This window comes from Copadichromis virginalis, linkage group LG5 (genome assembly GCF_057382275.1).
Source record: "Copadichromis virginalis isolate Kocher_CV1m ecotype Utaka linkage group LG5, C_Virginalis_male_GT1.1, whole genome shotgun sequence".
Taxonomy (NCBI): Eukaryota; Metazoa; Chordata; class Actinopteri; order Cichliformes; family Cichlidae; genus Copadichromis; species Copadichromis virginalis.
Genome location: NC_140622.1, coordinates 22,603,692 through 22,626,316, shown reverse-complemented (window position 1 = coordinate 22,626,316; position 22,625 = coordinate 22,603,692). Strand labels below are relative to the sequence as shown.

The following is a 22,625-nucleotide window of genomic DNA, read 5'->3' as shown; positions in this document are numbered from 1 at the left end:
CATAATTATTGCAAGTACTCAGATAATAACTAATCAACTCCATAAGTATTATTGAAACATATTATAAACTGTTCATGTACTTTTGTCACTCACTGTTTATGTTGATGGTGGATGGCTTGCTGTCAGGAGATGTACGTTTAAAAGTATCAATTTGTACAGTGTAAGAACATCTCACTTCAGCCTCAGCAGGTAAACTCTTATGTGCAATCTTCAGCAGCTCAGTCCCTGTCAGTGTCTGCACACAGGAGGAACCTTTGGACAGTTTCTGGCTTGCAATGTAGAAATCACACTGAGACACAGAAACAGATGATGGAGTCTGACAGCTCAGTGTGACTGAGTCCGTCTCTGTGATCGCAGGTGGACTCACGCTCAGTATAGGTGGAAGACTGGCTGAAATTACATATACACAGATTTTATTTTAAATAGTTTACATACGTATAAAAAGTTTTTAAGATGAGCAAAGCTGAGTTACTATAGAAAAGCTCCAGAAAAATGGTAAATATCCCAGACAGAGATAAAAAAAAAAAAAAACATGAAACTGAGACTAACCTTGTGCTTTAATTTCATGAAAAGAATCTGAAGAAGGAAAAACAAAATAGATTAAACAATAAAAAAAATCAAAGTGTAAATTAGTTTTAGAAGTCTTATGTAAGAAAGAGAAACATGTTAATAACAACACCTGACAGCCATTATAAGTAAGCACATCTTAAGGAATAGATGGCATGAACAACAAATGAACCTGGTAAAAAGTTTAACTTACACATGAGAACGACTAGCAGCAGGAGACCAGCCATGATTAAAAGAACAATGTGACTGTGCAGAACAGACTACAACAGTCTGACTGCTCTGACTCTCACCTACATTAAATGTCATCAAGAGAACTTGCTTTCAGGAAAACCACAGCCTTCACATTACCTGCCCACAGTGAGACACACTTCACATACTGTGAACCTGCAATGATACACTTTTTAAAACCCTCACCTGCATAACTAGAACATGTTTAATTGACCCTTTTTGTAGGTACAGAACAGTTAAAGTGTTTGTTGTTCATTTGTGCTGCTTTGCTTCTTAACTCATTCACTGCCATTGACGTCTATAGCCGTCAATTGCAGTGAATGAGTCAATGGGTTTAATTCATTCACTGCCAATGGCTGGCAGTGAATGAGTTAAGAGGCCTGCATTCACTAGAATGACAGGAAGACTAATATGTACATGCTTTATATCACCTACATCTTGTTATATCATGTACATGATTGTTTTTCAATGTTTTGGTGGAGGGTTGTTATCATGTTGGCCTGAAAATATTATTAATGAACTTTTAAGATGCTGTTACATATTTATTTAAACCTTCCACGTGATTTATAAACATGTCATTGTGTGCTGACTGCAGCTTTGTATTTACCATAGAAACATGAGAGCAAATGTTTCAAAACACACTCTAAATGAACGTTGTTTTCTGATGTGTCAGGGTTTTCTCAAATAAATTGTTTGTTCTTTTCAAATGATTTTTCACACTCACTGTAACTGATTATCTGTCTGAATGCTGTTGTCAGCACTATCAGATCTTAATCAGCAAACATCAGCTTACATGTTAGACAAAGACATGCAGTCTTCAGCCATAACTCCAAGTTCTCTCATCTCTGTGAACTTTAGCACAGCTCAGGTGCTTTGATCAAAATTTGATATGTTGACAATCCATGTGGCTGTTATTTTTCTTCAGGAAAAATCACATAATGCATTAAATATGTTGCATGTTAACAGCACTACAGTAATGTGTGATGTCTTACTTTGTTCCTTAAAGTCATGTTGTCTTTGTTTCATGTTTTGAAATACTTGCCTCAGTTCTCTTTTTTTAAACTTTCACTTCATGTTCTTGTTTTTGTGCCTGTGCAGTGCGGTAGGAGAAGATTCCCTTCATGGCTTTACAGAGTCACATGTGTTCCAACAGTACAAGGATGTGGTGTATTAGTGGGTCAAACATGGGACAATAACAAAGGGTACTAGATTGTATGTCCAGTGAGTATTCTTTGATTTTGACTGATAATTTTTTAAAATCATTTTTAGTTTACATTTGTTGTTTATTCAATCAAACTGCTTGGTGTTTAGAAAGTTTAGAAAAAGATCATGGTATGAACAATTCACAATGTTAATCATGTCCCAAAGAGCCAGCTTATTGCCCTGTCTTTTCTAACCAGTTAATACAAAGGGATCTGTAAGAATTAACACCCATTTTGAAATATACATGTTTAGATAGAATTAATAAGAACACTACAGAAGACGTGACAGTCTTATGAGCCGTGAATGTCAAAGCCATGTTTTTTTTTTCTTGGAAACCATAGCAACGATCTCAACACATGACATGACCACATAACCACAACAAACTTTGCATAAGCTGGATGGCTACTAAAGACCATATAAAGTAAAAGAAGTTTGACTACGAGCACAGCTGCTGTTCCTAACTACTGTTCAAATCTTGTCATTGTGACGTTAAACCAATCAGTAGAAAGTTTGTCTTAAAGGAAACTAAAACAGGCCGTGGCTGAACTGAGGAGGTTAACCAAGATCTGTTAGAAATAATTTCCAATAATGAAAAAAATTAACCTATGGTTTCCTTTAAACTAAATTAACTAAATTAAAAGCTGGCATGTGTGTATATTTTATTCAGTTTGTATGTTCTCTGTACATTTGTTACAAATAGCTGGAAAAAGACACACACAACACATTTTTTTATCAGAAAGCAGAGAAAAACAAAATAAGAACTTCGCTCTCCCCTTTTATTCCTTTTCAATTGGCACGTGAGCCTTGCAGATGATAAAGGATTATTGTTGATAATAAATAAATTAAAGCAACAAAACAACGTGAAGAGCCGGTTAGGAGCCAAAAGAGACGGCTCTTTTTAGTGAGCCGAGACAGAATTCCCATCACTACCATGAATAATATTAAATCAGAGAATGATAACTTACCAGATAACCAGAAACTACATACACTGGGCAGGCACACTGAACATATGACAAGTAAAAAAATTGAGCACCTCCTTTACCTCTTTTAAACACTACTTTCATTTTTTAAATTAGCATTACTATTTGCATGTCATAATTTCACTGCTACATATATTATTGCAATTAAGTAGAAAAATGAAAGCTGATATGGTGGGTAGAAAATAATGTGCTTTTGTAGAGGAAATACTTTGCAGTAAACAAGTCATAATAAACATGACTGATTTGTTACACTAATGTCACTGTAGAAGCTGGTTTTAAGTGTTGAAAACATGTTTAAAACACATAGATATTAATTAAAAGGACAGTTTATATGTTTTTAAAGTAGACTGTTGGGTCTGCGCTAACAGGTCCACTGGTTCAGAGAATTATCACCCGTGAAGAAAGACAAAACATCGATCGATCGGTTTGAACTTGGGCAAGGGAACCCCGAAGCACTTCTGCCCTCAGCCCCCAGCATCCTAGATGTGTAGGAGAGGAGCAGAAGAATATCTAACGATGCAGTTTAAGGCAAGCTTTACAAATTTTAGTACAACAATGACAACTATTATCAAAATTAACCTAACATAGACAACCCAGTATTTTTTCCCTTTTTCTAAACATATCACTAGGTGCCACTCTTCCTAGGTGGCCGAGATGAATTAATTAGATAGATAGATAGATAGATAGATAGATAGATAGATAGATAGATAGATAGATAGATAGATAGATAGATAGATAGATAGATAGATAGATAGATAGATAGATAGATAGATAGATAGATAGATAGATAGATAGATAGATAGATAGATAGATAGATAGATAGATAGAGCAGAAGATCCATGGAGGCTTGGGTCTATCACACCGGGCAAGACCCCAGGTGTACGCTGTGTAAAGATAGTATAACAGCATGGTGTAGGTAGGATGCTAGCAGGCAGGGCACACATGGAATGCTATAACCAATTGGCCGGCATAGTTATTTAGTTAAGTTTTTGGGGGTTTTTTTGTTTTTGCTTTTTATTTTAACTTGAAAATTTATTTTAACCCCCCTAGCCGATGTCAGAGCAGGAGATATTTACACTTATGCCTAAAAAGTGCAAATGAATCACAGCAGTAAATGTACATTTTCTTTGTCTAAAATAAATCAAGGCACTAAAATACTTCATTCTCATCATTGAAAACTTAGAAATCAGATGTCCTTGCAGAGCTTTAAGTCCATCTTGTACATCCGATTTCGACTGAAGCTGTCTGGTGAGGCTTGTTATGTCCATTTTGTTTGTTAATGGTTAAAAATGTTCCTCTATTATTGTTACGTTTTATGGATCACAAGGTTTAAAACTACTTAAAAAGACGCACACACACACACAAAGTAACTCCGCTAAGTTGCCTATTTTGGGTCACTTTTGCCAGTCCCAAGTCCAGATAAAGGGGGACGATTGGAATTGTGACATTAAAAAACAATAATTGCTAAAAGAAATTTATATTGTAGTTCTAAACATATTCTAAATACTTTTGGGTGTTTTTTACTCACTTTACATCTCTTCCACAATGTTATTTCTCTCTCCTACAGCATCTGTTACAATTATGTGGGCATGACAAATTATGCAAATTAGCAGATGGGACAGACAATTTCACAACTCATTAACCGCACGGAGAAGGCATCGTTTAAATATGTTAAATATGTTTCTTTAAGCAAGTTCTTCATGACTGAGCCACAAGTGTCCTCTTTTTTGGAAATCAAAATATGGTCACCCTAAATTAAACCAATCCTCAAGTGTTTGGGGAGTTGGATTTAGCCACTTCCTGGTTATTGATTTTTTTTGCTGGCCGCTAATAGCGCTTGTAGAGGCTTTACAAATTTGCAAAATTAATATTAAATGTTATCTTAAAGACATCGCACAGAGTTTTATGAATTCCCAGCCAATAGTTTTTTAAATTAGGGGAATCCCAAAAGATATGATAATGGTGTGCTTCTTCAGATCCACATTTTCTTCAGCATTCAGTTGCCCCACTTTTATATCTGGTTTGATGAGGGGTTTTAAAAAATCTAATAATGTTTTTCGAGCAATGATCTCTCCAAGATAATGAACTTGTTGAATACCAATGAAAATTACAAATCTTCTCCCAGTTCTCGTCTGATATACCCATCCCTGATTCCAGTTTCCATTTGGTCTTAATATTTTGAGTACTGTTGGTGTTCATGCTCCAGCTTCACTGTGGTAATGTTATGCTAACATAGCATTCACGTAGCACATTATATACCAGGTAGTCCAACTTCAGTAACCCTGCAAATGCCACTGCTGTTTAGTTTTCTGTCTTCATTTATGTTGGAAGTGGTAGCAGAGCTGTATGTTTTAATTAGTTTCAAAAATCTCTCAGTCAGAACATGGTGAATGGAAGATGATGGATATGTTGTTTTAGAGCAACCAAACTGCTTCAATTTTACAGCTGTTCTAGCGTCCATCACTGGTCTCCAGGCTTATCTGCCATTTAAGAGCTATAAGCTCCTCCAAGATCTTTCCCATAGTACGTTCAGTATGAACACTCTGAGCGCTCACTGGTCTTCCCACATTTTCAATCAAAGCGGCCAGCCTTGTGGAGTTTTGAACAGCATTCACCGCTTTCTTTAATTTCCGATAAAGCCAGCTCTGATCAGCAAGAGCCCCGTTATCATGGTACCGAATAGGTAGACGTCTTCGATGTCCTCAATAGGCACACGATGCACCACTTCTGCCACCTGTCCATCGTGTAACCGGCAGGGAAGTCCCTCATGGGCACGCAGGCTCTCCCAATCCTAGGCTTCTCGTTGAGAAGAGGGTGTCAATTGCATTCAGGGACCAGTTGATCAAATCCATAGTTCTTCTTTAGGGTTTAGAGAACAAGAGCGAGAATGAGAGGCTCTCTCAGGGTTAGAGTGAGACGAGACCAGACAAGGACATAGAAGCTGCAGCAGGGAAGATAAGGGGAAGGAAAGGGTGAAAGATGCGTCCGTCTACTCCAAGAGCCAAAGCAAAAGCTGTGTGGTAGACAAATAAACACCAAATATTACTTCTGTCGCGAACAATTAACACTTTGTCCAGAATCCATTTACCTGCTCTCATTTACTGCTTTAGCTGTTTGGTGGTTGTTGAAATAGTTTTGTGAGCTTTAACCTGAGATTCTGGCGTTTCTGGCAAAATGCATTTATATTTAAAAGTCGAATCAGGATTTAATGAATCGATATCTCTTTATTAAAGCTACTCACCGCCCTCTTCCACCTGCACTTTCAAACATACACACAGGACTACGGGAGAGGTCCTTCCCCTGACTATGTCTGATTGGGACAGACGATAGGGGCATGATGTGTGTCAGTTGTTGACCACACAGAGACTTTCAGATTTGCAGAGACTTTTTTTTTCTTTTTTACTGGAACTGCTCGTCGCACCGGTGCGACCAAGGATTTTTTTTAGTCGCACCATTGAAATTGGTCACACTCTAGATCCCCGTGCACAATACGTTTGTAACTTTCAATTTTGTCTGTTTTTGTGTCTTGCAAATCAACCTTTAAACTAAAGGGGGCGATCGTGGTTCAAGAGTTGGCAGTTTGTCTTGTAATCAGAAGGTTGCTGATTCGAGCCCCGGCTCCGACAGTCTGTCGTTGTGTTCTTGGGCAAGACACTTCACCCGTTGCCTACTGGTGGTGGTTAGAGGGCCCGGTGGCGCCAGTGTCCGGCAGCCTCGCCTGTGTCAGTGCGCCCCAGGGCAGCTGTGACTACAATGTAGCTTGCCATCACCAGTATGTGAATGGGTGAATGACTGAATGTAGTGTAAAGCGCTTTGGGGTCCTTAGGGACTAAGTAAAGTGCTATACAAATACAGGCCATTTAAATGATATATTATGTATTTATTTTTGGCCTACATCAGTAAGATATATGTATATACAAAGTGACATGGACATAATGTGTGTCTGTTGTTGACCACATGGAGCCTTTTTTTTCTGAAATGGTTGTAGGCACCAATTTTTTTTAGTCGCGCCATTTAGACCAAATTGCACATCACACACTCACACATCATTAACAACATTGCCAAGTTCAAGAGCTTCGACGAGGCATTCAGACCAGAAACACACAGCGTAGAACTGGCAGACGGTACCCAGTGCAGAGGCATCGCCCAACAGAGGGGGGATGCAGAGGTGTTCCTGATTTCAGCAAAGCATCGCTGAAAGATGCGCTGTTTATTCCATCATACCCCGAGGACATATTCTCAGTAAAGTCAGCCACTGCATTAGGAGCAACAGTCACCTTTAAACAAGAGCAGGACATGCAGCACTCGTGCGTAACATGCAATTGTTACGCTCCCCCAGCACCTGGTAAACTGAAGTTAGCTTCAACCGTCTGTGTGTTGAAAAATAGTAACACGTCCGCATCGCATTTTCTTGTTAGTAACAGTGACGTCGTTGTAATGATAGAAATAGTATTTAGTTAAACTACTAATTACTGAAAAAAGTAACGCCATTAGTAATGCCATTACTTTTAATTCCCATCGCTGGTGGCAGGTAATTGTTAAGTCTAATTGTTGAATGTTGTCATTATGTTCTTAAATTTGTACAGTCTTGGTTCAAGCAGTAGGATCAAGACATTCCGTTGATCCTGAGCACCTCTCCAGCCACTCTGTGCTGGGGGAGGTTTTATTGCAGAAACATCCTATCTGAAAGATCTGTTTCTTGTGATGTTGCTTCCTGCTTTTATGACCTTTTTGGTCAGCAGGAGGTAACACACACACACACACATGTTCTTGCACATGCATACACGTGTACACACATAGTGCCTTGATTTTGTAACCAAGGGGGGTTTTACGGAGGGAGGTGCTGTGATGTGTATTGTGTGTAACAGTTTGTCAATAAATAGCTGCGAGGGAAGCTGCTCTTTGAAGGATTTTGGGCTGGAGACAGATTAGGAGCATGAGCTCCAAGAGCTTCCCTCGCTAGCAGGTTGAAGATGTCCTGTTATTTCTTGTTTTCTTCATGATGAATAAGTCTCTAAACTAGCGGAGCTTGTGGAAACACAGACCCAACAGTAATAATTGCCAGTTTTTGAATAACAAATTGGATAGCGCAGGAGAAGATGGTTGCCTGGTCTGGATAGTTTTGTCTTTTAAAATAAACCTTTTTTATTGGAAGGCGTATAATTTTTTTAATGAGGGGATATGTGAAGTTTTAAATAGACACGCATGCGGAAGTTTGCAGTACCAGCAGAGCGAGCTGTTTTATTTCAAGCCAACATGAAAATAATCACACAAAAGTGTTTAAACAGAAATTACTAACATGTTTACATGTAAATACAGATTAGCCATCTACGCAGCTTAATCGTTTGCGGCATAGAAATCTCCTGCAATGTACTTCATACTGTACCTTCCCTGCTCTCTAGAAACTACTTGGCTTTACATTTATTATCTCCCCCTGCAATGTCTGCATGCAGTACTCTAGTTTCTGCATCCATGTCTGGTTGACCAGGTGGCCATTTTGTCTTATCTTCTGATTTTTGCCAATTCAGTATTTTTTAATGTGCTTCAGTGTAGCTCTACAGTGCTGTATGCCAGGTCTGTTTTCATTGTAGGTGTTTCATCTGGCTCCTCGGGGATGGTGGAGTACACGTGGTATGTGGAAATCTAGAAATAAAATAGAGCAAAAGTTATTTGCATCTATATCTTCTCTGTAGTAAATATATTCAATACTGAGGATGCACATGTCTCACTTACATTCTCAGTTTGATACTCTTGTCTGTTCAGTTGTTTAGACCCTGCTTGTAAGACAGAATCAGCGTTACCTTTGTTTCAATTTGTCTATACATGAAAATGTAATGTGTATGAAATAGGAAAAGGTCTGGGACTGTATTATGAAACAATGTTATTGGGTTAGCAAGGTAAGTTGAATCTAAAGTCAGAGATTTTAGTGTCACAAAAGTGGATCTTTTTTTATCACTTACATCGCTATGTTAACCTATGCTGAACACATTACCTAGTCTAGACCAGATATATAAATATATATATATTTGATCAGTAAGATGAATGTAACTTTGATTTGGTGACAAACTACAAAATTTCCCATGTCTGCTTTATTGTTTAACTGCATGCTGTCGCAAGCTTCATAGCTTTTCAGCACAGCTGTCACAAATAAACAGCAGAACCAAGATTACACCAAGCAGTAATATAAATAGATTAAAATGTCTATTTTACTGCACTATGCGCTTTAGGTGATTAAATCACCATGTGCAAAGTAGGCCTAACTATTTTTTGCAGCATTAGACCTACTCTTGCCCACTCTTTCTATTTGAGGCAGCAGAAGAAGAAAAAAATGGGTTTAGAAAGGTGAAAAGTGAAACCACTGTCATGATACCTGTTATCTCCACCTGGGGTTTTAGAATTTTAGAAGTCCACTAACACAAAGAAAACCTGGCTACGTTGATCTTTGTTTGTAGTATATCCCTCTGATATTCATAAAATAACATGTTGTTTGTTGTTTAATTCCATCCATCCATCCATTCGCTTCCACTTATCCTTTTCAGGGTCGCGGGGGGCGCTGGAGCCTATCCCAGCTGTCATAGGGCGAGAGACGGGGTACACCCTGGACAGGTCGCCAGTCTGTCGCAGGGCCAACACTTGTTTAAATCTTTTCATCAAAATAATCTTAATTGTTATACAACTGGCAACATGTTATACAACTGGCAAACATACAATTTCTGTATGTTTTAACTTTTATCTTCTATTTTTACCATTGTGTATATTTCCAGTTTTCATCTGTTGTACAGTGTCCTTGGGTGCTTTGAAAGGCGCTATTTAAATAAAATGTATTATTATTATTATTATTATTAACTGAGCAAAATTTTAAAAAAGGAAACCTGAGAGCACAAAAGCAGCAGCTCACCTTTCATTGGGTCATCACAAGGGACAAAATTGGTCATACTGTAGGCTTCAGTTTCATTTGGAGACATCTTGGAAGAAAGAAATGGAGAGGAGGAGAAGTCATGAATGACCTGCAATTAAGTATCTGAATTATTAGTAGACACAATGAATTTTATGTATTTTTTTAAAGTACCCGTCCTCCTCGGTCAGTTTTTCTTGTGCTTGAAAAGTCACCTATAACAAAAGCCAAAATAAAACTCAGTATAAAAAAAACAAACAAAAAGGTGGAAAAAACCCCAAACAGTTTTATATCTATAACTTATGTTCCCTGAAGAGAAATGAGGTACAACACATATATATGGAATATCACACCCTCGTGTGTCCTGGCTGAAGAATCCTTTATTCACTCCTTTAAGGCAGATGGCGTGTAATAACATGCACACGGCATAATCATAGTCATCTCTCAGTTTGATAGCAGCTGTTCACTGAGCCAAGCTTCTCAGTGGGGCCTCCTTGTGTTGTACCTCGTTCTTCTCCTTCAGGGAACAGAAGTTATAGATATAACTGTTCGTTCCCTTTCAGTCGATTCACTCGGTAAAACATATAAGTATGGGACATATATACACAGCCTGCAGAGCAGCCACCAAACTGGATTCATACCACCACCACCTTACTGTGCAGTAGACCCAGTAGAAAGGACAGTATGAGCAACCAAAAGGGCTGTAACGTCCAATCGATAAACCGCACAAAAGTGTGCGGTGATGCCCAACTAGCGGCTGCACAAATATCAGCTACAGGAAGCCCTTAAAAAATGAGCCCATGAGGGGCATCCCCCTTGTGGATTGAGCTCTCACCCCCTGGGATAAAGCTGGGCGCCAGTGAGATAGCTTCTATAAACCAGTGGACAGACTCTGTTTAGACAGAGCTCTACCTCTAGTTGGATTAGCAAAGTAGAACAGCTGGTCACATAAACGCATATTCTAGGTACATTGCACACACACTGGACAAAGAGAATGCATCCTCCTCTGCTCTCAGATGCAAAAGGATGGGAGCAAAATCTCAGCAACTCAAACTCTGTGTCACGGTTTGCAAGCCGTGTGGAGTTGTAGAAAGGACCAAAAAGGCAGCAGCTCTGGTGCAGGTGAGTGTTTATTTACAGGGGTGGGTAAGTACAAACAGCAATGGTGGCAAAATATGAAACTGGAAACCTAAACTGGGTAAACTAACAAGACAAACCAGAAACGAGGATGCAGGGAGGTCCGGGGAAATACATTCGGAGAGACGCAGGGAGACCGAGGGGAAACAACACAGACGAACCAGCGACTACCATGACAGAAGACACAACTAAAATACACTCAGAGAACACAGGGAGATTACACACAGGTGGGGAACACAGCTGGGAGTGATTACGTGACGAGACTAGGGAGGAAAACTGAAAACACTCACATAAGACGCAGACCGTCACAATAAAACAGGAAACACATACACGCAATGACATAACCCACCAACTTAACACAGACTGGGGGACACAGAACATAGGAACATGAACCAAGAAACAGAGGAGTACAAACACCCAAGGCGACCAAAACCACAGAATATTAATAAACTAAACAAAAACACGGAGTCGCAGACTCTGGACCATGACACTCTGATCTTGATCTTGGTAAAATAGGCACCATTCTCTCCTGATGACCTTGTGGCCATCAGGAAAGAACTGTGTGCAGGAGGGATGCACAGACATCGCATGAAGGTCACCCACTCGCTTTGCCAAAGCCAAAGCAAGAAGTAATGCAGTCTCATATGAGTGAAATTTCATATCCACAGACTCAGTGGGTTCAAATGGGGGGCTTATAAAGTGCCTCCAGCACCAAAGACAAGTCCCAAGCAGGGACACTGGACCTAAGCACAGGTCTCAGCCGGCAAACCACTGAACGTATGATGAGGGGATGTGCACCTGGTGTAACCTCATCAAAGCCAACAAGTCAAGAAGATATAACCACTAGATAGACCTTAATTATCAAAAATGAAAGGCCCTTATCCAGCAGCTCCTGCAGGAATGTCAAAACATCCACGATAGAGCACTGAAATAGGAGGATGTGGCAGTCCTGGCACCATTGCTTGAAGGCTTGCCATTTGTAACCATACCAGCCTCTAGTGGATGAGGCCCTAGTGTTCTAAATTGTTGCTATCACACTAGGTGGCAGACCTTTAGGAAGCTGCCAAGGACTTGCTGCTAGCAGGCTGATTATCTCTGCATACCATGGGTTCATGCCCAAGGGTGCATCGTATTCGATTAAGGAGAAGAACGGGGCAGTGAGTATTTACCCTGGAGGCAAAAAGATCTACTTGCGCCTTGCCAAATATATCCCAAATCTGAGCAACCATCAAAGGGTGCAACCACCATTCTCTCACCAGAGGTGTGTGCAGGGGGGTTGTGCTTGGGAGACAGTGTTAGGAAAATGCAGCGCCTTCTGGGCTGACAACTTAAGCATCACTTCTTGGGCGGAAACAGAGCAGCATCTCCCTCCCGCTGGATGCCTTCTCCACTCAGAACCATAGTTAGGAGGGCTGAGGCTTCTTCTACCTGGGTGTTGGTCCCCGCAGGGGGCCCAAGGGTGGGCCTTTGCTCCAGGCCGACCTGCGTGGAGCTCAAATTGGGGGATGTGCTCCTGCTGTCGGTCAGCAGAGGAGAGTGGCGGGCCTGTGAGAGCTATCTGCGGGCTTGGGCTTTGCCTGATGTCTGAGAATGATGTCGCACAGAGCTTCTGTCTGCTTCTTCCTCAGATCAAATCTAGCCTAAATGGCTTTGAGTGAATGTCCAAATAACCCAGCTGCAAACAGTGGTTTATCCAGATATACAGCACTGTCCCTATACGGGACGTCAGAGAGGGTCAGCAGGTGGCGGGCTTCAACTAAAGCCTGGCAGCTCTCCCGTATAGTTCCGGTGGCTCATCTTCGGCAAACATATTCAATGTGGTCAGCCAAGCTAATCGCAGGGATTTGCGGGGACTGGATAATCCTCGTCTTCGGACTCGGACGAAGCTGGGGCTCCAGAGTCGGAAAGGAGAGGGCCATGCCGTGCAACAGCCATCTACCCCAGCACTTTTTCCACAAATATCACCCATCTTTCCAGGGTCAAGCGCCAGATCTGGTGAAAAAATGCACAGACTTCGGGCCCTCCTAGTGTGTACGATCCCCAGGCAGACAAGAAAGGCATCGTGCTGGTCACTGTCTTTCAAAGAGAAACTGCACCCTTGAGCACAAGGGCAAACAGAAGATTTCTGCTTTGGTTTGGAGTCCATTCCAAAACGCAAAGTGAAACGCTGCAGAAGAAAACTCGAAATTAGCGCTCCGCGCGCAGCCTATGCACCAACTGAGCAGTGGAGGCTAACATCAACAGGGTCAGTTAAGCTAAGCTCAAGTTCTCCTTGTGGCTGCATGCAGCGGGGCTGGAGGATGGTCTGTACTGGTGGACGTAGGTTACTGGCCTGGCTGCCCCGGGGCAGGCGTGGGGGTTTGGGGGTGCTTCGCCTCCGTGCTGGGGCTCTGGCTGGGCCTTGGGGGCTTTGGTCCTCGTCGGTGTGTCACCGAGGTTGTGAGCGGGTGGGTGCACGGGGGCTCAGCCCTGGCGCAGGGGGCCTCTTATGCATCAGCCTAACTGGGGGGCTCTTCAACTGGCGGGGAGGTTGTTCCATCCTTGCAGGAGTCCACTCTGCAGGTGGGGGAGAGACATAGGAGAGGTGGAGAATAAACTTAACCTGGGTGTCTGTTGTCTTGTGTAGTCTGGGAGATGATTGAATGTTGGGGTGGGTACAGTTTCCTCTGTGGTGGGGTAGGGTGGGCTCCCCCGGGTCCTGTGGGACTTGGCAGTGCTACCGTAGGCCCCGGTCTGGATGGACCTGGGCTCCCTTGCCTTGGTGGGTACCAGAGGACGGGGGTGCCTACTGGGGTCAGCGGGGGAGCTGGCCCTAGGGAGGGGCATCCTCCCCTCCCTCCTTTCCCTCCCCATCCCCGGCTACCTCCCTCTTCCCGCTCCACCACACTCACCCACACAGGTAGGGTCTTGGGGTGCGGGTGTGTCACCAGGGTGCAGGGGAGACATCCCCCCCCCCCCCCCTCTGTCCCCTTCTGGCCACCTGTTCCTCAATTTTATTTCACAACTTAGACATCCACATTACTTACACTCTCAAAACACACACATATATATAGGGCCTTGAGGGTGGGCACGTTAACGGCGTCCAGTGGACGGTCTGTGTACTCAAACCTACCTTAAATCCATGTAGACATTGAGGGTTCTCGGGAGGGGCCGTGCTAACACCTGCTGCTCTCTGGCAGCAGCACCATGCTCTCCCTTGTTTTAAATGCACTTTAGAACAACACGCAGCAACACTACACATGAGCGGGAGGAGGGAGGTATGGGGTCTTCACACACCCCCGTTCTCTGCTAGCCATCGGGGCGGGGGGGGGCTGGGAGGAGATGTTGGCTGTCCGATTGGCCTCCCTGCTGCTGCGGAGCCTGGGACAGTCTGCTTGCCTCCACCCCGGGGGGAAGGGTAACATCTCTTGGGTCTGGGTTCTGTTTCCCCCTCTGGGGGCGAGGGTACCTGGACCTGGGGTATAGAGTATCTTTGGGGAGTGTGATTGTGTGTACATGTCCATTTATGTCAATCCTTACGTTGGGTGAGTGCTGAGTAGGGATGGGTATCGTTTAGGTTTTATCCGATACCGGTGCCAAATCGGTACTTTTGAAACGGTGCCGGTGCTTAAACCGGTGCTTAAAGAATGGAGAACACAAACTTTGTCCAAAAACCTCTCATGTTCAGCTGTTTTTTTTTGTAAAAAGATAACAATGTGTGCCTTTTCTGCAGCTATGTGGCATATATGGCATCACTCTTGGCTGGAAGCAGTGCTTAAACAATGGAAAAACCACAAACTTAAACCCTCTCATGTTTAACTGTTTCCCACTTTTTCTTTGGTCATTTTAGCCTTTTTGGCCAGGGTGAAGGGAGTATCTGCCATCAAACAAGAAGACAGCCGCATGTAGCTATGATTATGTTTGCTAGTTCACCTTACATGCATTAATGTAATAACGTGGTTAGCCTACTCAATGTAAATTACACACGAACAACATTAAGCTACTCACGCAGAGAAGAACGGCTGCTGCTGCCATCATCATCCTCATCATTTCTGCTACACTGGCAGGGCTAGGGGCCAGGACTCTATTCTTCGGGTTTTTGGGGGATGTTGCTCCGGGTCCGATAACAGGCAACCCACCCGACGTGCACGGTGTGAGGTCTCGCAGCAAGCTATCAAATACGGCGCATTTCTCGGCTTTTAAAAAAACCGCTATGCGTCGCCAGCTGTTTAATCGGATTCTTGGTGTTACCTCCTTTGACAGTATCACAGTATCAGCTTAAAGCACTTGTTGCAGGCTGCGGAGTTTGCATATTTTGCTGTGAAGTACAGCCAGACTTTTGACCACTTCGCCTTGGACATTTTTAATCTGTAGCTCTGCTCTAACAGAACGTACGTACCTGGCCCCGCCTACTATCCTCGGAAACGTAAAATGATTGGCTAGAAGTGTATCACAGCTCAGGAAAAAAAAGCACCGAAATAAAGCACCAAAATGTGCGCTGCTTTTCGGTCTGGTTACTACCGTTTATGTCAGAACCGGTGCCATCATGGCACCGGACACCGGTACCCATCCCTAGTGCTGAGTGTTTGTATATGTGTGCATGAGGGTGGGAATGCATGTTTGTGTCTGTGTGTGCCTGTTTGTCTGTGTCTATATGTCAGGTCGGGTCTTACACTCCACCTCTCTGGGAACTCCCAGGCCCTCCAAGGCCTATCTCCCCTCACCACACTCCCTGCCGGTGACTGATGCCCTCAGGGGTCGGTGCATTGGTGGTTCTTGGTGTCTGGGGCTGGGCGCTCAGGTATGTACCGGCTCACTCCTGGTGGCTACCTGGCGGGGCCTGGCGCCTGTTGCTCGGTCAGGCCTCCTCCGGGGTGCGGGGGGCCCTCGAGCCTCCGGCCTCTGGGCCTGCGGCTCGGTTCACTCTGGCACAGCTGGCTGCCGGCAGAGCCGGCGGGCACGCCGGTGCAGCCCCCTCTAGCTTCTGCTCGGTGGCTACTGGGTGACGCCTCGCCTGGGGATCCTCAGCCCTTCCCATGAGGGTGGCACGGATGCCCCTCCGGTGGTCCTCCTTGGGCTCTCGCACTCTGGGGCCTCTGGATGTCTGGGGCCTGGATCTCCTCCATGCCTGCTTCATGCCCTGGGGGACAGGGCTATGGCTCTCTACATCCTCTTGCAGACCATTACATGTGGAAACCATTTGAATACAAGCACGCTGATCCACACAGATGTGCACACGGGTTTTCACTGTTCGTAGACTTAAATTACACCTTTCTTGGCTGCTACTTCAAAGCACATTGTGCGCTGTCTGTCCTGCGTGCTGCACAACAACATTGAATATTTAGTATTTACTGCTGTTTACACTTAGCTAGATTAATGCGATGGTGTTGTGTTTAGTATGTTGCTTTGGGGTTTTTTTGCTTGTTTCCTATTCTTTTTCTCTCAACAGGTGATCCAGGAGATTTTTTTTTCTCCCCCCCCTTTCTCACTGTCCCTCTGCCCTTCTGTTTTTCTTTTCCTTCCTCTTTCTTTCTCCCTTTCCTATCCCTCACTCATGTCTGTCCCGTCTGTAACAACTGAAAATAAAATAAAATAAATAATAAAAACAAAGGTCGATCAAATGGACCAATACGGCAATGCCACGATGATCCATTTGGCAAAATAAATCCATTGGGTATCCTTGTTGGTCTTCAGACAACAATTCTGATGGCTAAAGAACCAAATGGGACAGGCAAAAATAAATAAATAAATAATAATAATAATAATAATTTAAGCATCACGGTAAACTCCAGAAAATAGACTTTAATAAAAATTGGTTAATTTATTGCACGCCGTTTACTTCAAATGAGGATCAGTAAAAAGGAGTTGCAGGAGTTGTCTACGTTACCCCAAGGATATCATGCTAACACATAGGTACTAAAGGTTGTGTGTGTCATCCTAATATTGTTTTGTGGGGCTTTAACAAAGATGGTATGGACATAATTCTATAAACGTATAAGTTAAACCAAGGGTTTTAAGTCCTGGATTGATGCTAACGTTAAAGCACTGAAAAAAAATCACAGTTATCTCTCTAAATCCACAGATAAAGCTGTCTCGACTAGATGACAGCTCTGTGGGATCCTGGTTTCAATCATAATGTTGTTAATGTTAATCAAATTGTTTATTTAGTTAAAAGAACAGCATATCATCCCTGTTTGAAAGGACTTTTTTAAGAGACACTGTATAAAACCAGGGTCGGTCTGGAGAGCAATCATTCTATTATCATCCCCCAGCAGCAAAACAAGAATGCATCTGTAGTGAAATATAGATATAAAAAATGCCTTTCAAGCACTTTTTTGTTTTAACTAGCTCCACACATACTCAAATTAACAGCACTGTGCTTCATAGTGAAAAAAAAAAAAAAAGCTAAGCTCAAGTTGGCAGACAACAAAGCTAACTAGCAGCAGCTAGCCCAACACAGCAGAGGTGTTCTCAGCGAGGTGAAGAGCATAAGAACTGAGGGATGACTGATGAGAGCGGTTGTATGTATGTCCTTTCATACATATATATATATATATATATATATATAAAAAAAAAAACACCCAGCACGCCCCTGCGGGCGGTTTATCCTTCAAGCTCGGGTCCTCTACCAGAGGCCTGGGAGCTTGAGGGTCCTGCGCAGTATCTTAGCTGTTCCCAGGACTGCGCTCTTCTGGACAGAGATCTCCGATGTTTTTCCCGGGATCTGCTGGAGCCACTCGCCTAGCTTGGGAGTCACCGCACCTAGTGCTCCGATTACCACGGGGACCACCGTTACCTTCACCCTCCACATCCTCTCGAGCTCTTCTCTGAGCCCTTGGTATTTCTCCAGCTTCTCGTGTTCCTTCTTCCTGATATTGCTGTCATTCGGAACCGCTACATCGATCACTACGGCCGTCTTCTTCTGTTTGTCTACCACCACTATGTCCGGTTGGTTAGCCACCACCATTTTGTCCGTCTGTATCTGGAAGTCCCACAGGATCTTAGCTCGGTCATTCTCCACCACCCTTGGGGGCATCTCCCATTTTGACCTCGGGACTTCTAGGTTATACTCGGCACAGATGTTCCTGTACACTATGCCGGCCACTTGGTTATGGCGTTCCATGTATGCCTTGCCTGCTAGCATCTTGCACCCTGCTGTTATGTGCTGGATAGTCTCTGGGGCATCTTTACACAGCCTGCACCTGGGGTCTTGCCTGGTGTGATAGACCCCAGCCTCTATGGATCTTGTACTCAGAGCTTGTTCTTGTGCTGCCATGATTAGTGCCTCTGTGCTGTCTTTCAGTCCAGCTTTGTCCAGCCACTGGTAGGATTTCTGGATATCAGCCACCTCCTCTATCTGCCGGTGGTACATACCGTGCAGGGGCCTGTCCTTCCATGATGGTTCCTCGTCTCCCTCCTCTTTCTTGGGTTTCTGCTGCCTGAGGTATTCACTGAGCACTCGGTCAGTTGGGGCCATCTTCCCAATGTATTCTTGGATGTTCCTTGTCTCATCCTGGACTGTGGTGCTGACACTCACCAGTCCCCGGCCCCCTTCCTTCCGCTTAGCGTACAGCCTCAGGGTGCTGGACTTGGGGTGAAACCCTCCATGCATGGTCAGGAGCTTTCTTGTCTTTATGTCAGTGGCTTCTATCTCCTCCTTTGGCCAGCTTATTACCCCAGCAGGGTACCTGATCACGGGCAGGGCGTATGTGTTGATGGCCCGGATCTTGTTCTTACCATTCAGCTGACTCCTCAGGACTTGCCTGACCCTCTGCAGGTACTTGGTGGTTGCAGCCTTTCTAGCGGCCTCTTCATGGTTCCCATTTGCCTGCGGGATCCCCAGGTACTTGTAACTGTCCTCTATGTCTGCAATGTTGCCTTCTGGTAGTTCAATCCCCTCAGTTCTGACTACCTTCCCTCTCTTTGTTACCATCCGACTACACTTCTCCAGTCCGAACGACATTCCAATGTCATTGCTGTATAGCCTGGTAGTGTGGATCAGTGAATCGATGTCTCGTTCACTCTTGGCATACAGCTTGATGTCATCCATGTACAGGAGGTGGCTGACAACTGCTCCGTTCCGTAGTCGGTATCCGTAGCCAGTCTTGTTAATGATCTCACTGAGGGGGTTCAGGCCTATGCAGAACAGCAGTGGGGACAGAGCATCTCCTTGGTAGATCCCGCACTTGATGGTAACTTGTGCTATGGGCTTGGAGTTGGCCTCTAGTGTTGTACGCCACATCCCCATTGAGTTCCTGATGAAGGCTCTTAGGGTCCCATTGATCTTGTACAATTCTAGGCATTCCAGTATCCAGCTGTGGGGCATTGAGTCATAGGCCTTCTTGTAATCAATCCAGGCAGTGCACAGGTTGGTCAGTCTGGTCTTGCAGTCTCGGCTGATTGTTCTGTCTACCAGTAGCTGGTGTTTTGCACCTCTGGTATTCTTGCCAATTCCTTTCTGTGTCCCGCTCATGTATTGACCCATGTGCCTGTTCATCTTAGCCGATATGATGCCTGACAGGAGCTTCCATGTAGTACTGAGGCAGGTTATTGGTCGGTAGTTGGAGGGGACCGGTCCCTTCTTGGGGTCCTTGGGGATCAGGACCGTCCGGCCTTCAGTTAGCCATTCCGGGTGTCTTTCGTTAACTAGCAGCTGGTTCATTTGTGCTGCCAGACGCTCGTGGAGTGCAGTCAGCTTCTTCAGCCAGTAGGCGTGAACCATGTCGGGCCCTGGTGCTGTCCAACTCTTCATACTGGAGACCCTTTCTTGGATATCTGCCACTGTGATGGTTACTGGACCCTGTTCAGGGAGGTCGCTGTGGTCTGCCCTCAGATCCTCTAGCCACTGAGCATTGCCGTTATGGGTTGCATCCTTCTCCCATATGCTCTTCCAGTATTGCTCCGTCTCCAGCCTTGGTGGTGCTGTTCTCTTATTGTTCCCTTGCCACTGAGAGTACACCTTTGCTGGTTCTGTGGAGAACAGCTGGTTTATTCTCCTGCCTTCTATCTCTCTGGTGTACCTCCTCAAGCGGCTGGCCAAGGCTGTGAGTCTTTGCTTGGCAGTTTCCAAGGCCTCAGGTATGGACAACTTGCTGTATTTCTTAGGCACCTTCTTTGTCGCACCTTTCTGCAACTCCGTTAGTTGGCTAACCTCCCTCCGTGCTACTTTGATCTTGCCCTCTAGCCTCCTTCTCCATGGAGGGTACTGCCCCTTGTGGCTGTTCAACTTGTAGCCAAGCATCTCACTGATCACTGCTGCCGTATTGTAGATCAGCTTGTTAGTGTCGGTAATCGTGGTTGTAGGTATTGCCCGTAGTGCTGCATTAACATCATCTAGCAGACCTTCTGAGGGTACTTCACGTAATCTTGGTAACCGGCTACGGGGGATCCAGGTTTCAAGCTTGGCCATGATCCTATTTTTCAGGTCAGTTCCTCTCGCACTCAACGATCCTTCTCCTATCGCACTTGGGGCTATGTACCCAATCTCGGGTGGGGGTGATGATATCTCCCCCCTGACCTGGCGTCCTGACTCCTCCTTGCCGTAGCATTTGTGTTGTACCTCGTCAATCTCTAGCTGTGAGAGCAGTCCCTTCTTTCGAATGTTGGAACACTGAGCTACTAGTTGTTTCGCCGTCATTGTGGATGTTGGGTATCGAAGAATCCATAGGTCCCTCATCCTATTCATGTAGCCCCTTCCGCCGGGGTTACTTGCGTAGTAGCATTCCAACAACGCCCTGTTTTCGTCCCTTGCCCACCGATGCCTTCTTGTTCCAGTAGCCCACTTTTCGTCAGGGTGCCCTGGTTCCTCAACACCTGACGCGGACCTTGTTGATCCGGGCGACGTCCGAGCCGGCATGCCTTCATATTTATCTGTCTCGCTCATGTCTGCGGTAGGCTTGCTTAGCATAGGGGGTCTAGCCTTAGGACCCTTACTGGATACAGACGCCCCAGGCAGGAATCGAACTTGCGATCCTCTGTTCCAAAGGCGTGTAGTTTAACCACTACGCTATCCAGTATATATACATATATATATATATACATATATATATATATATACATATATATACATAAGGACACGCGAAGGCGTTATATCCCATACTTGTACCGAGTAAATCGACTGAAAAGGGAACAACAACACTCAAGGACCCCTTATTACACATAATACCAGAAGTGATTAAAGAGTCTACATTTAATTCATATTGGATGTGACAGTGACGTTACATCAGGGCAACAAAGTTAAGCATTGTCTAAGGAGCTTGGAAAGAAAAGCATCTGGACTTCTTTAAGTTGCTTGAAGACGTTTCACCTCTCATCCGAGGGTTTAAATCTGGGACTCTCTGCCATTTGACCTTAGAACTGAAGAAGCTTCTCGGATGAGAGGTGAAACGTCTTCAAGCAACTTAAAGAAATCCAGACGCTTTTCTTTCCAAGCTCCTTAGACTACGATGACCTGGATGACTGAGAACCTTCACAGACAAAGTTAAGCATTAATTGTCAAGTGATTGTTAGTTAGCACATACCAAAGTAAAGTGATCTCTCTGCTTTCACCTCAAACAGCAATCTGTCATTAAGCTTCTCTCATACCTGTTTGCATCCATCCAAACAGGTGTGAGGAAAAAAAAAACCTGCCATTTTGTGGCAGCAGTTGTCTATTGACTCGGGAAGCAGAATGCCACTTGATAACAGTGCCACTGAAATCTGTATGGAATTAGGCATCATGGGTGTGTTAACTGGAGCTTGTCAAACTGAGAGGCATGCAGTTTGCAGCAGGTTGTTTTCTGTTCTGGACAAGCTAACGCTGACTTTCAACAAAGCTCTTATGCATTTTAATCCAGCTCTTTTAAATATATATTTATAAAAATACAGATAAATTTCAATATGTAGGCCTTTGTTTCTGATCTGATTAAAAGTGTTAAAGATCTGCAGCAATAATACTGATCCATATAACATTGTTGCAGAACATTTTCTGCAGAATAAACACTTTTGAAAATTGTGGGAAAGAGTGCAAGTATTGAAGAAAAGTCAAAGATATGGAGGTAAACTGTTAATCAGTAAATAAACACAAGGCGTGATGAGTTGGCTGATTTAGTGTACAAAGTTTTAACAAGATTGTGTGAGCAGATCAGGACAGAAATGTTTCAGACTGTTTCTGAATAAATTGTAGACCTTTGATAGGGTGTGAGTCTATAAAAACACATATAGAAAAGGTTTCAGGCTACATGACAAAAGGAAATGTTACTGTGCTTACCACTTCTTCTTTTCACACAGACAAAAGCCATTGCCAGTGAGATGACAGCCACGCTTACACCAAAACCAGTTGCAACTACAGGTAGAAGTTTAAGAGCAGAAGCTACTAGGAACACAGATGATAAAAAAAAGTGTCAGTCTCACTTCCCACTTTGTTAAAAGAGAAGAAGGAAGACAACTACTGTCAAATTACAACAGAATCTTTACAACCTGTTTTACTGTCTAAGCAATAAAGCACTAAAAGCATTAGAGCATCCTGAATGACATATAGGAAACAAACACTTACTAAAACTCAAAGGCAAAATGGTTTTAGTTTGACTAATATGAAGATTAAGGAACTTTTGCTCACCTAAAGATGTCTTTGGTGTCAACACACTCCGCAGGAAGTG

General features: G+C 43.8%; 1 protein-coding gene across 1 annotated transcript in view; it reads right to left on the bottom strand.

Moving 5' to 3' along the window:
* Nucleotides 1–8,215: 8,215 nt before the first annotated feature.
* Nucleotides 8,216–22,625, bottom strand: part of LOC146709700 (uncharacterized) — a 35,266-nt gene continuing 20,856 nt past the window's right edge. Inside the window, exons 8-12 of the mRNA XM_085457951.1 lie at nt 22,238–22,360; nt 10,048–10,088; nt 9,877–9,943; nt 8,712–8,752; nt 8,216–8,621 (exon numbers count right to left, since the gene is read on the bottom strand). Coding sequence (XP_085314077.1) covers nt 8,523–8,621; nt 8,712–8,752; nt 9,877–9,943; nt 10,048–10,088; nt 22,238–22,360 — 371 coding nt within the window. The 3' untranslated portion in view covers nt 8,216–8,522. The remainder of the gene's footprint in view (nt 8,622–8,711; nt 8,753–9,876; nt 9,944–10,047; nt 10,089–22,237; nt 22,361–22,625) is intronic.